This window comes from Hakea prostrata, unplaced genomic scaffold (assembly GCF_041222555.1).
Source record: "Hakea prostrata isolate BN-2017 unplaced genomic scaffold, UWA_Hpros_2 contig_250, whole genome shotgun sequence".
Taxonomy (NCBI): domain Eukaryota; kingdom Viridiplantae; phylum Streptophyta; class Magnoliopsida; order Proteales; family Proteaceae; genus Hakea; species Hakea prostrata.
The window spans coordinates 19265-40225 of NW_028291369.1; the positions used below are offsets into that span (position 1 = coordinate 19265).

Below are 20961 nucleotides of genomic sequence, written 5' to 3' on the forward strand. Positions count from 1 at the left end.
ATTTTTCTTTATCAATGTATTGCAAAACCTCCTCAAGAGATCAAAATTGTATTTTGGCAGTGAAGTTATAACATAACTATGTAACACAAAAACAAGTTCTATAAAAAATAAAATTACGAATTTGTGTACTAGGCATTAAAACTATCTCAATGCAAAAAATTCAACTCCATTATTTCTCTAGCTCTCCATTGGAGCAGCACATCCTAATAATACACAGATGTAATGGGGCTGAAAGCCAGAGAATGCAGTGAGAAGGGGGAAATTAAACTTTAGAGTGCAAGGGAGATGGACAAAGCCAAAAATCTCTCCCGAACTTCAAATTGAAGAAGATAACTCTTTGAGTTTTTTTCATGCTGCCCACTTAAGTTGGGCTTGAACTCTAGTTTGTCCACTTATGTGGCCAAAATTCCATGCTACCCACACTAGTCAATTTGAAAAATTACATGTTACCCACTATTACTTTTTTGACCATTTGACTATCAAGTTTTCAAATTTTGAAATGTGTCAAGTATCAAATTACATTATTGCCCTTGATATTCAGTTCCCTCCCAACGTCTCTCTTTTCTCAAAAACTACCCACCACCACCAGAAACCACCACCTCCCCCTACTGGTAGCCATTGCCCCACCTCCCCCTCTTCACTGCAACTCTTCCCAACACGTGAAGAAATGAAAGGAGAACAATTGCCCCAATTTCAAGAATGGACATGTTCTATTGGAATCTGCTCGCCAAAGCTTATCATTTTGTTGATTTACAGATCGAAAAGGACAAAGAAAGAGGAGACCATGTAAAACATTTCCATTCTTTGAAGAACAAGCAGGTCAATTCTAAATTCCAGTTTTAACTCCCCCCCCTCCAAATCTCACCTTATTGTTGCTCTGAATGTTATGATTTTAATATTTTCTGAGGTATATTCTCTACTTTGAATTGGGTTTCTTTTGTCGATGAAATGGAAAGAAATCTCTACAGATAGATCGTCTACAATATCCTATCCCCTTATTGACATTTTTTCTATTGTTATATAATAAATATATCTAGAGAGAGTCTTACGGTGTTCATTTTTTGTGGAAGGTCGCTACTTTCCAAGAACCCTAGATTTATGAAATCTTTTGTATTGGAAAATTTGATTGATTTGGTGTCTGCACGGGCTTCAGTTTCTATATGATTTTGTTCTGAAGAGAAAATGATCTCCAGATTGTATACCAATCTGTTGAATCTTGCGTTCAAGAATTTTCCAATAATGGGTCGGGAAAGGAAGCGTCATTTGAGGGTAATGGTTGTTCCCGGTGTTGTTTGCAAGCTTGGCGACGATCAAGCCAATAGTGCATCGTCAGACTTTCCCTCAATAATTGCTCAAGATAAGACAGTCATCATAGCAAACCAACTACCAGGGAAATTGAAGCAAACGAAAAACAATCATCTTTGTCTCTAGCTTTGTCTCGCTTTTGGTTTGGACTTTGGCTTTGTTTTGGTAATGTAAGGGGTTGCAATAGTAGTAGTGGTGGCTACTTTGGATAAAAGGAAGTAGAAATTAGTTGAGTACGCTCGTTCGTTAATAATAATAATAATAATAATAATAATAATAATAATAATAATAATAATAATAATAATAATAATAGGAGTGTTTCTCTAGGAATAGGTTGGTTTCATTCTTTCCCCTCTTTGTATCATCTTCTATCATGTTTGTAACAATGCTTTGTATCATCTCCAACAATTTGTAACAACGTCTTTCACCATGAAAGATTCTATTCTATCTTGGTATTAGAGCCAATACCAAAATAAAACTTATATGTCTCTTCACCCCATGGGCAAAAAGGTCATTTCAATTTTAAAGTTAATAGGAAAGTACCATTGGGTAACTTGTAATTTTTCAATAGGGCCAATGTGGACAGCATATAATTTTGGCAACAAAAGTGGACAGACTAATGTTTAGGCCTAACTTAAGTGGGCAGCATGAAAAAAAAACTCTTGACTCTTTCTGCAACATTTAAACCTAGAAAGGTGCAATGGCGATCAATATCCGACCCAACAAATATAACGCAAAAAAGGGATGTCATTAACACGCGATCATATTGAATTTGTTAGCAAAACAGAGCAAAAGCATACATGCAAAAATTATTTAGGTTTCGTTAAGAAAGAGATCCTCTCCAACACTGATATGACAATGTAAGACAAAAATGCATGCCGAGGTGCTCTAAGCAATCCAATGTGTACTAGTGAGAATAAGGTCCGAACATTTTTTACTTTTGTGTAGGAATCTTCCACATTGCCCTTAGGTCATGACACGTGTCTTTTTCTAAATCCACTAATGTGGTTACAATGATAGGTGAAATTATAGCAACTGGATCTGAAAAAACTATTTGTCGCAATCTGAGATTTGCGCGTTAGATACTCATAAAAAAGTAAAATTCACCATTTTTTGTACCCTCATCACATTATTAAAATGGGGTATGTATTTTGTCCTATACTTGTTGTGGACTTTATATAGATGATACCAATCTGGCCCCTAATTGGGTAGAATGTGCAAATTCATTAATACAAATCTCTTATTGGAAACCTTCTCTTAGAGAAATAAATGATTCATATCTTCCACAACATTTCGAAGTTTAACTTTCTTCTTCCTTTCTTCCCCATAGATCAGCAAAAATAAATATAAAATATAATAATATTTGGGCCCTCAGGGTTGATTGAAAAATGGAAACATGCCCGTAAACAATGGCTTTGATGAGATTTCAGCCTTTCCAGGTAGTGGGGATTAGTTTTGTGCTGAAACTTAGAGCCATGCTGCCAATGACACCACCTAATTTTTCTTCTGTCTCTAATTAAAATAAGGTAACAACATTAGTAACTAGGCACTCCGAAACCAAAGCACAAAATGATTGGTCAATAACCACCTTCAAATTCATAAGTTCCACTAACCAATTGCCAAAACCAATCCACAGATTTGATGCCCTGACCAGTCACCCCAAGAGAGAAGATTTCTGGTTTTAAGAAACTCTTAAAAGAGACTGTCAAAAGAATATGCATTACTTGCATTTATTTACCTCTTATTTTCCTGAATTCCATGTGTCATCCCCATGCATTGTACAAAAGGAAGTCATTTGCTAACTTAACCTCAATATATAAACTATATATCTCACTCCTCACTCCCTTTCTCCTATTGCACCACCGCTAAAATATGAGCCATCTCCATTTTCAGCTATGTGTGAGCTTCTGCCAGAGTTCTTTCTTTCTATTTACTAGGTTTATTCCTATCAATAACATCCAATGCCAGAAAAATCAACAATTCCATCTGGAATGATCAAAACCAGACACCACCTTGCTTGAAGGAACACCATCTGCTACCTACTGGATGTAATAGATAGGAAGAAATTAAACTCAGCAAAGAGGGGGGGGAACTCCGGAAAAACCTCACACACAATGAGATATGGAGATGGTTTGTGTCTTAGTAGGTTGCATTAGGAGGAGGAGTGAGGTGGTTTGTATATTGAGGGTAAGTTAGGAAATGACTTCATTTTGTATGCGTTGGGATGTCACATGGAAGCTAGGAAGATAAAAGGTAAATAAATGTGAGTAACGCATATTCTTTTGACGTTCTCTTTTAATGGTTTCTTAAACTACAAATCTTTCTCGCTCTTGCATTGATTGGTGGACGTGTCAAAGCTATGCGTTGGTTTGGGCCATTGGTTTATCGTTATGAATCTAATGGTGGTTGATTGACCCATCTTATGCTTTAGTTTTGGAGTGCCTGGTTATTTCTATAGTTTTTCTAATTTTAATTTAGAGGAAAAAGAAAAAATAGGTGGTTTCATTGGCTACATGGCTCTAAGTTTTGACATAAAAGCACACAAAGTAACATCCGACTGCATGGAAAGACTGAAATCTTGAGCCTATGTTTACAGGCATGCTTCCATTTGTCAGTCACCCTTGAAGTCCAAATTGCAATCTTCTCTATCTAGTTTATTTGTTATGACGGTCTCCTTCATGCTCCCTTCAAGCCTTCTTTATTGTTTAGCATGCTTGTGAGGAATTTGGTTCTTGGCCCTAATTTGACTCTTAGACTTTTTGGAAGCAACAACCTATGGCTTATTCCTCAACATGGGTTGGATATAACTTCAAGTGCAATTCATTTCAAAAGCAATTGGTACTTCCCATTTTCATATTCTCCAAAAGAAGCCAACGATTGTTTGATGCATATGGCATGGCACGTGGGGTATCTCGGGGTCCTGGACTCGGAAATGGACTGAAATTTGTCACGTTGATCGAAACAAGCTCGTGAGAAGGACACACGACTTTGCAACCGGGAATGTCGTTTTTTCGCCTTTCGAGATCTATTTTATGGCATTTTGGGCATTTTAATCTTTTCAATGGCATTTTCATAATTTTGTGTTTTAGAGTTTATTGGCACTATAAAATCATGTTTTGTGTGTCTTTTGGAGGGAAGTTGAATATTGTTGTTTCTGAAGAAACTTTTGTGAGATAGAGTTCTCCATTTTTCTATCCATTCTTCTATTTGGCCTTGTTTCTTTGTTGTTTCGGCATCACTGTTTTTCTAGAATATCTACCTTGAGGTGGTAAATTAATGACATGTGATATAGATTCAGTATTTATGGAAACTCAGATTGAGTGTTCCTTTAATAACTCGCATGTGATATGGAATCTATCATTTATATATAGTAGGTCTACTAGGATTCTTCTTCTTTTGATTTTGTAAATCTTTCCATTCTCTTGCCTTGAATATTTCAACAAGGTTTCTCACAAGGTTGCCCCACTGGTCATAACCTTCTCCATAGACTTCCGGAGCTGCACCATATAAGGATGGGTCCTTCATACCGTAGCATGGGTTCACTTCCGAACCTACAAGGTCATCTAAAAACAAGTCCCCTGAAGGGTAAGCTCAAAAAGAACTTAGCAAGTAATCCATTCACAATAAACATATTTACACACAATCAAAGGCAAACATAAATGCAATGATATGAAACAATAAATGCAAGTATGCATCTAACTCAATATATGCTAGTCTCTCTTGTGCGGACACGCTTTAAGTCATAACACCATACTCCTCCTCGGGTGGGTCTTAAATCACTCTCCCTCAGCCTTCCTGACATCTTGGGTTTTCCGTTTGGTAAATGGGTCCTGAAACCTTCTCGGACATCCTTGGCTGGGGTTTAGGTCAACATTCTCTCACATCACATTTGGCCTGAGTATTGGTGCGTGTACAGGGATAATCTTAGCCCAATGCAAGTCATCTACTGAGTCACATCTACTCAGGGTTAGATACGTCCATTCCTCACTTTCCGCGATCCTTTCAGGTACCTTTTCCACTAGAGTCACCGTCTCCTTCCCGGCTACGTAGACTCTTAACCCTATTGGTCATCCACACAGTAAATGGGAAGCTCTCATGTCCTCTCACGGGTTGGCTACCGTTCTTGAGCGCCCATGAGCCCAAGTCTACCACATGCAAGCCTACCAATGAATGGCCCACACAATGTGATTCATGTCCTCTCACGGGTTGGTTAGCAGTCTTAAGCGCCCACAAATCCCCACTGCAGCCATGAGTCACTCGGTCTCAAATTCCCTTTCGACAAGATTAGATATGACAAGGGTGTCCTAGCCAAACACTTCTAGTCATGCCCTAGGTATGTCGCGTAGTAATTAGGGAAAGTGCCAAGGGGCACCATAATAGGAATGCGTCCCATACCACCTCCATTGGAGTCCAATGACAGAAACACCAAAAGGGCATTCCCCATTCCCCCATCACAACCTAGGCATTCACATCACATCATGCATTCATACATATCACAAATCAAGTCCAAATCACATTCAACATCGTTCATGATTCATTCCAATATGTAAATCACAATATGAATATGCTACTGTAATTACAGAAGTAACATAATGTAAAAAAAGTAAAACAACAGTAGCTAAATCATGCATTCTAATCATATTATAACAAGGAATATAAAAATGCATATTGTGAGTGCAATACTCACCTTGAATTCGACTTCGTAAACATCGACAAAGAGATCAATGGGCAAGTTCAAGATCACCAAAATAACCTTAAACAAGCATGTATTGAACATAACGAACAAACCCTAACGATCGGAGACGAAACGGAAGCAAAACAGAACAAAATTGAGGTCACTAACTCAGTGGGTCGATTGGTTGGCAGCTTGGCCTAGTCGACCAAGTGAACAGTACGCCACAACAAATTAACCTTAAATCAGTCATAACATCTTCGTTTGAAGCCGATTACTCCAGAATTCGAAGGGGAGTTCCCAAAATATACTAAGACTATCTAGGAAGGTCTAAGCATCAAACATGGTCAAAAAGATAGAGTTTTAATTGAACCAATAAAATTAGGGTTTTACCAAAGAGTGTCCGTGTATCCCACGCAAAAACTAGAGAGAATAATGATTCACTCTAGGGAAAGACTAATAGAAATTCCATATCAAGAAAGGTGTTGGGGGAGGATCTAGCAAATAAAAGATAAATCTTCGCTCCCAATTTGGATACCCCTTTCTTGAAGATTACCCAAAATTTCCTTCAAAATAAACCCAAGGTTGATTCACAAAGTAGAAAGGGAAAAGGGATTCACCCACAAACTATGGGGATTGAAGGAAAGATTGTCACAATGGTGTGAGACCTTTCCCACAATCATAAAGATAGGTAGAAAATTCAGGAAAGAGTAATCAAGATCTCAGGTAAGATCAAGTACAAGGAACATCACCATATGGCTTCAAGAACATAGAGTGAATGGGGTGATTCACTCTAAGACTATGAGGATCAGAGGAGAGGTCATTACAGTAGTGTAATACCTTCCTCATAATCAAAAAATCAAAAGAAAATTAAAGAGAGAAAAGATTAAAGAAGAGACAGATTGTTTACTAACCTTTGTAGAAGAAGATTCGATGAAGAAACTCAAACGGATACTTGGGGATCTTCCTTGGCTTCAAAGAGGAGGTTCTAAGGTCCTTCCCACGTTCTCTAGAGGCTTAGGAACATATGGGGCTGATTACCACAAAATCCCAATAAATATAGCTTCAAAAACCCTAAGAAATAGAGTTTTACAAAACTGCCCCTGTCACTAGATAACTTGCCCAAACTTAGGGATTTCAAGCTCTAAACCTCAAAATTTTCAATGGGGCTTCTCCCAACTCATCAAGCAACCTTCCTAGCATAGAGGGGTACCTTCAAACCATGTCCAACTAGACTTCAAATCCATCAACCAAGCTCGTAAACATCAAGGTGTAGTTCATCTGCAAATCAGACAAGGCTTCCAAATAGGGAACTCATCCTCAATTTCCATGGGTTTTGGGTCAAACACCATGTCTTCTATTGAGATGGCCCACAAAGTTTTCTTCCTTAACTTCGGGTCTTCGAATCTACACTAAAGGAGAGGTCTGACCTGACTTCCTAGGACTTTCCAAAGATATCGACATTGTACTCAAGGTCCAACTTCAAGGTCAAACAACAATCAAGCTCTTAACTTCCTTCTCCCAAAATTTTCTTTCTGAGATTATGATTCCTCCCCACAAATACTTCTAAATGGAGCACTAGTCTAGGATCTCGCCTGGCTCTTCAAAATATATTACATATGGTTGTAGGACACAGATCTATTCACTTCGCTACAATGGAAAATAGATCTACTAGGTACAAAACACTAGACTCTTGGCTAACTTCTTAAATGGCAGAGAAGAACTCAAAACAAAAGCAGATGATAAGAATGCAAGAGATGCACATGTGACAAATCGAACGAGGACAAGAACAAAGGCTACAAATAACGAACCTGAAGAAAGGTTTTCTAGGTTTCCCAAAGGGTTCTAGCGCTTCAAAAGGTCTTCCACAACAACATCATACAACACAAGCTTATCACACTTAACTCAACAGCACAGGCCATTAAAATCCAAACAATTGCACGGCTTGACTTCCTTTACTCATGCAATAAAAAACTCAACTTGTCTATTCAGATTCCATCAAGCCACCACGAGGAAAAACATCTAGGGGTTAGGAGAGGTAGGGGTGGAGGAATAGTACTATTCCTATACCACGAGCAGAGATTATACGAGGGTAAGGAGGTAACAGTCCAAACTCCCGATGAGCTTCACTCTCAAGATGAGGATGATGATGATGATACAGGTGATGATGAGGACGAGGATATTGAGGATGGGGATGAGCATGGGGATGAGGTTCAAGTTCAGGATGAGACTCAGGATCAAGAGGTTCAGGAAAATGAGGAAGAACTATTCCATCTCGATAGTTTGAGGTTGGAGGTCCTTCGCATTCAACTTCTGAGGCACCAAGTGTGGTTTCTCAGTTTTCGGCAATAACCTTCCACACTCTAGAGGATAGAGGCTCAATAGGAAAGAGTGGAGACACACATATATACTATAGAAGATCGATTGACATGACTAAAGGAGGAGTCTCAGGTTATAAGAGATCAGCTCGATTCTCATAAACGATCACCTAGATAGATGTAATTGTTTATTTTATGCTTCACAGATGTATTTACTTTCAGACTTGTAAAATTTCCTAAGTGATTAATAAAGTTCATTTTGTTTCACTTGTGTTATTGTACATTATGTTTTTCTTTTGTTGCATTAGTAATTGTTCAACGGTTGGCTTATGACTCATATTCATGACTCAACAAGAACCCTCATGACCATTACTCCCAACGACAACTCAAAACAACAACTCCCAACTCAGACTCATACGACAACACACAACAACTCACAACGACAACTCATAACTTGACTCATAACTGTAACCCATAAGGACAACTCTCAACTCAACTACAACCCAAGTACAAGTCATAATTCATGATTATTGTGCATTATTCAAACTTAGTGTATTATGCTTCATTGATTCAAGTTTCTAATCCAAGGTTTCTATTATTCACTGCTAAAAAAATTTGAGTCACTTCTAAGTCTATGACTCAAGGATGCTTCATTATTGTGTTTTGTGGTTATGATTGTCTGAAGACTTTAACTCTGATACCATTATGTCACATCCACCCAGCCGGTACCCTATCTGGAATACCCAAATGTGTGATCCACAGCCCCGAAGATCAAGTTTAGGAACGATCATATCCATTTAGCACAATAATATAATCAAAAGCAAGAACAAATTTTAGTATTCAAGTAACTTAATAATAAAAATCAAGAAAGGATCTCAGAAGGACCACAAAAGAACATCAGAGTGCAGATAACGAGATATTAAACAAAAGGAACTGTAGAGTATAGCAGAAATATACCCCATAACAAACGTGAAAGGTACATCAAAATCTAGAGCAAGTCTAAAGCTATCGAAAAAAAAAAATATAAGTCTAGAAGAACAAAGTAAACTAGTCAAAAACTTCTGTCAGCTCTTCTTCCTCTTCAGTCTTCATCTTCTTCGCCGTCGGATTGTGCTCTTGTAGCTTCAGGTCAGCATCTAGCTCACGATCCCATTGGTGAACAAGAGGATGTCGGCTGCCGTCAATAGGAGCCATCAGAGCAGTGTAACCCTGTGAGCTGGCTGCCCCACTAGTCATAACCTTCTCCAGAGACTTCCGGAGCTGCACCATATATAGATGAGTCCTCCATACCATAGCATGGGTTCTCTTCCAAACCTACAAGGTCACCTAAAAACAAGTCTCCCGAAGGGTAAGTTCAAAAAGAACTTAGCAGGTAATCCAATCACAATAAACATCTTCACACACAATCAAAGTCAAACACAAATGCAATGATATGAAACAATAAATGCAAGTATGCTTCTAACTCTATATATGTTGGTCATAGCACCATACTCCTCTAGGTGGGTCTCAAATCACTCTCCCTCAGCCTTCTCGGCATCTTGGGTTCTCCGTTTGGTAAATGGGTCTTGAAACCTTCCCGGACATCCTTGGCTAGGGTTTAAGTCAACACTCTCTCACATCATCGTTTGGCTTGAGTACTGGCACATGTACAAGGATAATCTTAGCCCAATGCAAGTCATCTATTGAGTCACATCTACTCAAGGTTAGATACGTCCATTCCTTGCTACCTACGATCCTTTCCGATACCTTTCCCACTAGAGTCACCGTCTCCTTCCTGGCTACGTAGACTCTTAACCCTATTGATCATCCACACATAGTAAACGAGAAGCTTTCATGTCCTCTCACGGGTTGGCTACCGATATTGAGCGCCCATGAGCTCAAGTCTACCACATGCAACCCTACCAATAAATGGTCCCCACAATGTGATTCATGTCCTCTCACGGGTTGGTTACCGGTCTTAAGCACCCACAAATCCCCACTACTGCCACGGGTCACTCAGTCTCAATTCCCCTTTCAATAAGGTCAGATACGACAAGGGTTTTCTAGCCAAACACTTCTAGACATGCCCTAGGTATGTCACCCAGTAATCAGGGAAAGCAACAAAGAGCACCATAGGAGTGCGTCCCATACCACCTCCACCAGTGTCCAATGACAAAAATGCCAAAAGGGCATTCCCCATCCCTTAATAACAACCTAGGCATTCACATCACATCATGCTTTCATACATATCACAAATCAAGTCCAAATCAGATTCAACATCATTCCTGATTCATTCCAATATGTAAATCACAATATGAATATGCTACTATGATTACAGAAGTAATGTAATGTAAAGAAAGTAAAACAACAGTAGCTAAATTATGCATTTGAATCATATCATAATAAGGTATGTAAATATGCATATTGCGAGTGGAATACTCACATTGAATTCGACTTCATAAACTTTGAGAAAGAGATCAATGGGCAAGTCCAAGATCACCAAAATAACCCTAAAAAAACATGTATTGAACATAAGGAATAAACCCTAACGATCGGAGACGAAACGGAAGCAAAACAGAGCAAAATTGAGGTCATTGACTTAGTGGGTCGATTGGTTGGCAGCTTGGCCCAGTCGACCAAGTGAATAGTATATGACAACAAACCCTAAATCGGTCATAACTTCTTCGTTTGAAGTCCGATTACTCCAAAATTCGAAGGAGAGTTCCCAAAATATATATTAAGACTATCTAGGAAGGTGTAAGCATAAAACATGGTCAAAAAGATAGAGTTTTAATTGAAGCAATAAAATTAGGGTTTCAACAAAGAGAGTCCGTGTATCCCACAAAAAGACTAGATAGAAAAATTACTCACTCTAGGAAAAGAAGAATTGAAATTCAAAATCAAGAAAGGTGTCGGGGAGGATCCAAAAAATAAAAGATAAATCATAGTTCCCAATTTGGATGCCCCTTTCTTGAAGGTTACCCAAAATTTCCTTCAAAATAAACCTAGGGTAGATTCACAAAGTAGAAAGAGAAAAGGGATTCACCCACAAATTATGGGGATTGAAGGAAAAGTTGTAACAATGGTGTGAGACCTTTCCCACAATCATAAAGATAGGTAGAAAATTTAGGAAAGAGCAGTCAAGATCTCTGGTGAGATCAAGTACAAGGAACATCACCATATGGCTTCAAGAACATAGAGTGAATGGGGGGGGGGGGATTCACTCTAAGACTATGAGGATCAGAAGAGAGGCCATTATAGTAGTGTAATACCTTCCTCATAATCAAAGAATTGGAAGAAAATAGAAGAGAGAATAGATTAAAGAAGAGACATATCGATTACTAACCTTTGTAGAAGAAGATTCGATGAAGAAACTCAAACGGATGCTTGGGGATCTTTCTTGGCTTTGAAGAAGAGGTTCTAAGGTCCTTCCCATGTTTTCTAGAGGCTTAGGAACATAATGGGGCTGATTACCATGAAATCCCAGTAAATAGAGCTTCAAAAACCTTAAGAAATAGAGTTTCACAAAACTGCCTATGTCACTGGACAGCTTGCCCAAACTTAGGGATTTCAAGCTCTAAACCTCAAAATTTTCGATGGGGCTTCTCCCAACTCAACAAGCAACCTTCCTAGCATAGAAGGGCTTCAAACCATGTCCAACTAGGCTTCAAATCCATCAACCAAGCTCTTAAACATCAAGGTGTAGTTCATCTCCAAATCAGTTAAGGTTTCCAAATAGGGAACTCCATCATCAATTTCCATGGGTTTTGGGTCAAACACCATGTCTTCTATTGAGATGGTCCACAAAGTTTTCTTCCTTCACTTTGAGTCTTCGGATCTACACTAAGGGAGAGGTCTGACTTGACTTCCTAGGACCTTCCAAAGATGTCAACACTGGACTCAAGGTCCAACTTCAAGATCAAACAAAAATGAAGCTCTTCTTCATCCAAAATAGATAGGGTGTCTAGGTTAGGGTTTGGGCTGGATTTCACAGATATCCTAGTATCTCAAGATACTAACTTCATTTTTATTAACTTTTGTGAGGATAGATGTGAAACCCGGCCCTAACCTTAACCCGGATACTCTTTGATTGTAGGTCCGAAGACCCGAAGTAGAAGTAAAAGTCAACTATGGGCCATATTGGTAGAAGATATAGTGTTCGACTCCGAACCTATGGAGATTGAAGATGATGCCCCATACTTGAAGACAGTGTTGGATATAGAGAAGAGACTGCACCTTGATGAAGAGAAGATTAGTTGATGACCTTAGAGCTTGGTGGGATATGATTTAAAGCCATTTTTCCATGCTAGGTATGTTATAGAATATGTGTTTAAAGTTTCGTTTGATTCCGAGTAGTGGAAGACCCTCAAATCCCTGTCTTTGGCTTTGCTGTCAGCCTTGGTCGAGTGCTTGGGTCGACTGGGCCATGCTACCCAACCAATCGACCCAAAGATGCTGAACTCGAATAGAATCTTTTGTTTTGAGTATCTTGCTATATATACCCCATGACTTCGTGATGTTAGTATCCCTAGCCTTCATAACACTTAGAGAACGAAGGGAAACCATCTCCAAGCCTCCAAGAGTGAAGAAGAAGACCTAATCTTGCAATCTTGCAAACTCTCTCTCTTGTTCTTCAATTAAAGGTTAGTAATCTATCTTTTATGTTAATGATTTATTCATTCCATGATCACTCTCATCTCTGAACTGAGATTATGATGAAGATGCTGCAACCTTGTAGTCATATCTTTACAATCTCTTTTCATTCTCTTGTACTATGATCATCTCATTCATTCTTGACATGATTCTTATGATTTCTTCTTAAACTATGATAATATTCCTATTTTGATTTGTTCTAGCATTATAGATGCTTCTCTATAATTATTCATACCTCTGATCTACTGTGTTCTTGTACTAGAATGAGATCAAATCATCTCTAGTTCATCTCTTTCATTCATAGCATGTTTCCAATGAAAACTATGATTTTTACCAAAATAGAAACTATGATTCTAATTTAGTAAGTAATGTTTTAATGGTGGTTTGATGTCTAAATTATGCTTTTTAGTCTTAGACTATTGTGTTAGACAATCCCTCCAAGTTTCGTCGCATTCCGGTTTGTGTAGCATAGGTTTCGAATCAAGATTCTCTTTTTATTTCCGGATTTGCTCTTGGGCAGATTGCCTGGGTCGATTGGAGCACTCAACCCAGCCAATCAACCCGCAAGAACATAATCTGTTTTCTTCGCCCGATTCGATTCGATTGATGCTTATTCTTTTAGGACTACTTCCTAATGATTGTGTGATGCTATTCTAGGGTTTATTTGCTAACTTTGGATTCATCCTCTTGTCCGTCCGGAATACATTCGAATCTATTTAAGGTAAGGAAAGTTGTTACCATATTAACATAGATTTGCATAGATTTAGTTTCTAAATTGGGAACTACTTAGATTTGCTACTGTTATGATAGTTTCTATTATGATATGAATGCTGCAAGTACATTAGGATTTTATTTCCTTATTTACTTTATGTACTTGATTATGGATGAATACTTACTCATGTATGTTTTCTTATTTATTTAATCTTGTCTTATTATACTCTTTCATATGATGAGATATCTGTCGTGGATGATATGACTTAATTATGATTGTGATTGTTTAGGTATGATTTGGGATTGGGGAATGTCCTTTTGACATTTCTGTCCTTAGACCTCATTGGGAGTAGTATGGGATATTTCCAATGTTGCCCTTTGACACCTTCCCGGATTATTGGTTTTCATACCTAGGACTTGTCTAGCAGTGTTTGGCTAGGTTATACCCTTGTTATATCAGACCCGATTCGGAAGGGTATTGAGACCGAACGACCCATGGTAGCATGGGGATTCATGGGTGCTCAAGACCGGTGAGTTATATCCATGAGGGGACATGAATCACATTGTGGGGACCATTTATGGGTATAGTTGCATATGGATAGACTTGGGCTCATGGGCATTCAAGACCGGTAACCAACCCGTGAGAAAACATGAGAGCTTCCCGTTTACTATACGTGGATGACCTATAGGGTTGATGAGACCGTAGTCCGAGTTGGTTGTAGCCATAGGATACGCTGACTCTAGTGTGAAGGATACCGGAAAGGATCGCCAAGGGCGAGGAATGGACGTATTTGGATCTGAGCTGATATGACCAAGTAGAAGACTTGCATTGGGCTAGGCTTTACCTTGACATGCACCAATACTTAGACCAAACGGTGATGTGAGAAAGAGGTGACTTAACCACTAACCATGGATTGTCCAAGATGGATGAAGGACCCTTTGCCAACCGGCGTTGTGAGATGAGACCTACCCAAAGAAGTATGGTGCTATGACTTAAAGCATGTCTACCTATAGAGACCAGCATACATAGAGTTAGACTCATACATGCATTGTTGTCTCATATCATATCACTTTATGTTTTGTTGTGATACTATGTTATTTATGCTATTATGGAATAACTTGCCTTGCTGAGTTTCTTTTGAAACTCACTCCTTTTTGTACAATATCTTTTGTTAGACTATTCTATAGGTTTTGATGGCTATGAAGCGCAATATGAGGAAGCGCAATATGAAGAAACGTACCATACGCAAAGTGTTGGCGATTACGAAGATTACCGTGAGGATCCCTCGAGTGGTCTCTCTTGTTACCAGGATTAGCCCTACTGTGGAGTGGGAGCGTCTGAGCATAATCGATGAAGTCTATGTTTATAAGGACCTTTATAAACTAGAAAGACTCTAGTTTAGTTAGATTATATCTTTCTTTCTTGTCTTTAGAATCAGTTGTATCCCATTTGATTTTCGAACTACATTCCGTTGTACTCGTGGAGTGAGATTCCGCCTCACTCTACTTTTGATTTATATAGCTATTGGTACCTTTTCCGCACTCTGATGATTATCTCGTTACTTATCTTTGATTCATTTGAATAATACTGTTAACATTGATTTAGTCTTGTTCTTGATTATATTGTTGTGAATGTGGGAGGATGATTTCACTAACTATTGGATCTTGTGGACTGTGGATTACACACTCGGGTATGCCAGATAGGGTACCGGCTGGGTGGATGTGACAATAGATGCTTGTGGGATCCCCACTTTTGCTTCCAAGACTATCTTTTCTGGTGATGGTTGTAAAGTAAATTTACAGACAGGAAACCTAAGAGTTGTTCCTTTTTCACTCTTATATGTAGAAATGCATTGCATATATATCTTTTCTTGCTAATTGTCTATTAACATTTGAAGCAATATTCCTAGAATTGTTTAAAACCTAGCTTGAGTCAAAAGTATGTCTTGGCGGAACAGTAATTCTTATTTACAGCCTTAGTTCAATTCTAGTACAATTCCATATTTGGAAGTAATGGAATAATAGAAATTCATGACTAATAAAGATAGACATTCTGCAATTGTAGTGACATCTCTTTGATCTTACCTTGCACGATATCCTTAGTTCAAGATCTCAATTGGGATCAAAATGACCAAGAGAGTAACTCAGCCTATACAAGAAACTTTTAGAATCCATCTTCCTTATTCTAGGCCAAAGCTGAATGGGGATGGTTGCTCTGTTGATTATCTTGGCGAAAATGCAGAATGCAGTGTCATATTTTGTCAGTCAATTGGGATTCCACTATGCATGTTTTATCATTATGTTAGTGGAACGAAAAAAATTTGAATAATTTTGGTAGTTAGCCTTGTGGTTAGTATTAGTATTCATGTATATTTGTGGGAGCGAATGGGGGTACTTTATGTTGGGTCCGGCCCATTTAAACATTGTGGGTCCCATATTGTTTTAGAAGAATAAAAAAGAAAAGCACTAGGGTTTTTTGAATCTGAACAGCAGCCGCACAACAGGAGAGAGAAAAAGAAAAAGTCGAGAAAGAGGAAATAGAGAACAGAAGCAGGAGGAAGAAAAGAAAGTGAGGTTTTTCTGGTTTCTCTGGCGAATCCGACGGTGAAACGTTGCCGGAATGAAGTGAAATTTGAAGGGAATGGTCGTGGCACCTAGATTTTCATATCCAACAGTTAGAATATCATTTTACCACAGTTTACAGAAAGCCTCTCTCGGTAACTTTTCTCCATTCTCTCAGATTTCCATTTCTTTGATGATTTGGTTGTGACTTTGTGTTCGTCTAGTGTTATCTAAAGATGAAATATTGATTGTATGTCCATTGTTATTATCATTTGGTGATAGTAAAGTTTGGGTGGACTCCGATAAAAGTCCCGTGGTTTTTTCCCTTACATGTGTTTTTCCACGTTAAAAATTCATGTGTGTCTGTTGTGGTTTGTTTGTTGAATATTTGATCCATTATTGCTGTGGTTGTTGCTTTCATTTACACTAGCATATTTGTTTGGCCTCTCATCACTTTAGGGTTGTGGTTGTATGTGGATTTTAAGAAGAAGTAATAACTTACAAGTACTTGCATTAGATAGGTTTTGTAATCTACTAGACCTTAGGAAAAAGGTAAGCCTACTTAATATTTAGCATATGAAAAGAGTGGTATGAATTAAATCCCTGATTATTCCTTGAAGTCTAACTGGAGAGTTGTAGCTTAACTTCCTAAGGTTGTAGTTTTGATTTTAAGCCCTCTCATGCTTTTCTTGAAGTTCCATGCGAAGAGATTTCTAGAGGACTTCTGCAAGGGTATTTTGAGGGAGAAGTTTCACTGTAGTCCTCCCTATTCATTATAAAAAAGTCACACAAAGAGTCTCCACTTTTACACTATATTATTGGATTTCTAGAAAAATTGCTTTCCCTCCATTTTTACATCATAATCAACTGTTCTTCATTACTTCTTATTGTTCTTGGAACTCTTGAGAATGTATGATCCCCACTCTTCATGCGTCGTTTCAATAGTTTTCTTTTGTTACTGCTTTTACCATCTTGAAAGTGTGTCATCCCACCTCTCTAAATGACTGTCTCACACTCCATCCTCTTTGTTATCATGTGACTGTCTCACACTCCATCCTCATGGGATGAATTCATTTCATAAAAGTTCTAATTTCATTCACCGTGAAGTTCGATCTACTGGGACATTGAAAAAGGAATTAGTTCCAAATATTGAAACGATTAATTTTCTTCCTTGCACCTAGCTATGTTAAAGGTGAGAACTAAAGTCAATTCGGATTTCAAGTGGCTGCTGAAAGCTATACCAAAGGCCGTCCCTTAGATCAGCTGATTTTATTGTATTTTCTGGTTTAGGAATGCCCAACTGTTCATCTATTCATTCTTTATATCTTTAATATATCATCTTCAGAATATCCTTTTCCATTGACTAGTTTTGCTAAACCTGTTGCTTTGTTACACAGTTCTATCATAATATTGTCCACAAAAGAAAATTCCGATCCCTTGAGGAGGTACTTGACTTCATGGATACAGGAACAGTTAGAAAACGGAAATTCAAACCAAAACAAGCATCTACAAGGGCAAGTTCGGGTGCAGAGGTGAGTTTTATGTATCAACTACAAGCTTTTGTGAGTTTGAAATATAACTTTCTTAACCATTTTAGACTATGGATTTATTAGTACAGAGATTAATAATATTCTGATATTGGTGCTGACAGACTGATCATATTGAGGAAGTCAATCCGCTAGCCATATGTTTATGTAAGTATTAGGTGACTAACTCCTGTGAAGACTTCATATTTAAATTAAGTTGTGAAAAAGTTATTCTTGACTGGTTAAGGTTATACATTATAACCATCTGCGCAAGCAAAAGAAGTTGATGTGGAGGTTCCTGCAGATGAAGATGAGTCTAATGACACAGAGGAAACAGCTGAAACTAGCTTTTCAGAGGAAAAAACATATGAGTGGGAGTTTTTAAATGAAGTGAAGGCTATTTGGCTGCGAAATTCGAAGGAGGTTACAGATGAAGAGTACACACAATTCTACCACTCTCTTGCAGAGGACTTCGGTGATGAGAAACCCTTGGCATGGACCCACTTTACTGCTGAAGGTAACGTGGAGTTCAAGGCTATGCTGTTTGTTCCTCCAAAGGCTCCTGACCATGATCGGAACTTGAAGTTGAAATTGTTTGTTAGACGTGTCTTCACTTCAGATGAATTTGATGAACTTCTTCCCAAGTACCTGAGCTTTTTGAAGGGTCTTGTTGATTCTGATACCTTGCCACTCAATGTATCACGAGAAATGCTTCAACAGCACAGCAGTCTCAAGATTATCAAGAAGAAACTTACTTGCAAAGCTCTAGACATGATCCGTAAGATTGCTGACGAGGATCCTGATGAGGCTAATGATAATGACAAGAAAGAAGCTGAAAAAGCAGATGACAATGATGAGAAGAAAGGTCAATATGCTAAGTTCTGGAATGAGTTTGGAAAGTCCATAAAGCTTGGCATCATTGAGGATGCCACCAATAGAAACCGTCTTGCAAAGCTACTCAGATTTGAAAGTACAAAGTCTGGTGGCAAGCTGACATCTCTAGATCAATACATCTCAAGAATGAAGTCTGGACAGAAGGATATCTTTTACATAACAGGAACCAGTAAGGAACAATTGGAGAAATTACCATTCCTTGAGAGGCATGCAAAGAAAAACTTTGAGGTTATCTTCTTCACTGATCCTGCAGATGAATACCTAATGCAATACTTGATGGACTATGAAGACATGAAATTCCTGAATGTGTCCAACGAAGGACTGAAGCTTGGGAAGGAATCAAAAGATAAGGAGCTTAAGGAGTCATTCAAAGAGCTGACAAAATGGTGGAAGGGTGCTCTTACCAGTGAAAATGTTGATGATGTGATGATAAGCAACCGTCTTGAGAACACTCCATGTGTGGTGGTGATATCCAAGTATGGGTGGAACGCAAGCATGGAAAAACTTATGCAATCACAGACTCTATCTGACGCTAGCAAGCAAGCATATATGCGCGGCAAAAGGGTTCTTGAGATTAACCCCAGCCACCCAATCATCAAGGTGCTTCGGGAGAGGGTTGTCAAGGATCCTGAGGATGCCAATGTAAGGCAGACAGCGCGTCTTATATACCAGACAGCCCTTATGGAGGCTGGCTTCATCATCGATGATCCCAAGGATTTTGCTTCCAGTATCTACAGCTCAGTGAAGTCTAGTTTGAACATTAGTCCAGATGCTACGGTGGAAGAGGAAGATGATGTAGATGAGGCAGAGGCTAAACCTGAGGAAGCTACTTCCAAGGTTAATCAGGGTTGAAGCAACCAAGGATGATGCAGAATCAGAATCGTCAGCCAAGGATGAGTCATAAATTAGTCATGGGGTGGTGTCCTTCTTATTCAGTTTTTCTGACAGCCTAGCTTCTCTAGGAAACAACCATTTTGTGGAGAAAGATCAAGGTGACGAAGAGCAAGGAAAAGGTAATGCTGAGCCAGATAAGAATGAAAAGGAAATTGCTTCAATTTGAAGGCCATATTCTGATTACTCAATGGATTGTAACTAAACATGTTAGTAGTGGGACACTATTTATATGAATTATCATAAGACCTCAAGGATTGGATCTTTGATGAGGTGGATTTATTAATTAAAGATTTCTGCTGTTAAATATTGAATCTTTATTGTTATCATGTGAAGGTCTACCTTATAGGGCTCCGGCAGGTCTGGGAATCCCTCGCTCTTACCAGTGAACCCTATCCTATCAATGTGTAGATTAAGGTTCGATCCATGGATGCAAGTGTCTGATCCCGCCCGAGCCAAACAAGGTCAGGGCTCAAACCGGCCCTAAGGGCGGGTCAAGGCCTTATGGCTGGAAGACAATCAGAGTGAAAGACAACCGCAATATTCAAGAGTGGCATGCAGCATCCCTAAGAGCTCAAGCCCATTACAGTGCTGAAAACCAAAAAAAGATGTTTTTGCCCAAATAAACGGCCCGTAGGGCTCCAAATAATGCAACTTCTACCCGCCTTTTGTGAAATGCTATCCTAAGATGCATCCGAGAAGACTTTGAAGCTGGTTTGAGGAGGACTGACTTCCTCATCCGAAACATTTGCAAAGTCTTGAGTACATGGGCTGCACCACAACCGACTCTTGATTGCTTGCATTTTCCTAAAGCCATAGTACTTCACTTAATAACCTGTGCATCCAATTAATAGAGCGAGTAAGGGAGACATTTTTCCATTGAAAGACATTCCATTTCGGTCGTTCCATATAGTCCAACACAAGATACTACAAATAGTATAAACAATATCACCTTGATTGCATCCATTGAAATTGCAGTCTAAAAAAATCTAATCAATCATGCATGCTACTTCCTAAAAATTCAGATGTATCAATCCTTAGCGGGAGGCCCTCCAGCAAGCTTTTGCATGGTCACAGTGAAATAAAACGTGCATTACACTTTCTACCTGTGATGTACATAATAAGCACATAGATGTCAAGCTATTATTTCTTTCAAATAAGGCTTGTTGGGTAGCTATTCCCTTATGCGCAACTTTCCACATTAAGTTTTTAATTTTGGGTAAAGGTTTAATTTCCCAAATTCAACCCTAGTTTATGCTTGAGGATGAAGAGTTTGAATTACTCATATCAGTGATGGTATTTTGAATACTATGAAATGTTGTTTTTACTTAAAATATACCATTTTTTGAAATAACCAACACCCAATGGTCCTCTTTATCCAGTGTCATAATTGGGATTTTTAGTATAGCCTTCTTTTCCTCTTGATTAAAGAGTAAGTCTAATAGAGTGA

The 20961-nt window shown here is 38.6% G+C and overlaps 1 protein-coding gene across 1 annotated transcript; it reads left to right on the forward strand.

Moving 5' to 3' along the window:
* The first annotated feature begins 2714 nt into the window (after positions 1–2714).
* On the forward strand, positions 2715–19524 carry LOC148998609 (endoplasmin homolog). Its single transcript, XM_089141833.1, is given in 6 exon segments — positions 2715–2744; positions 7970–8302; positions 17598–17732; positions 17852–17894; positions 18001–19466; positions 19468–19524. Coding segments are annotated over 6 exon segments (2064 nt in total).
* Positions 19525–20961: the final 1437 nt, after the last annotated feature.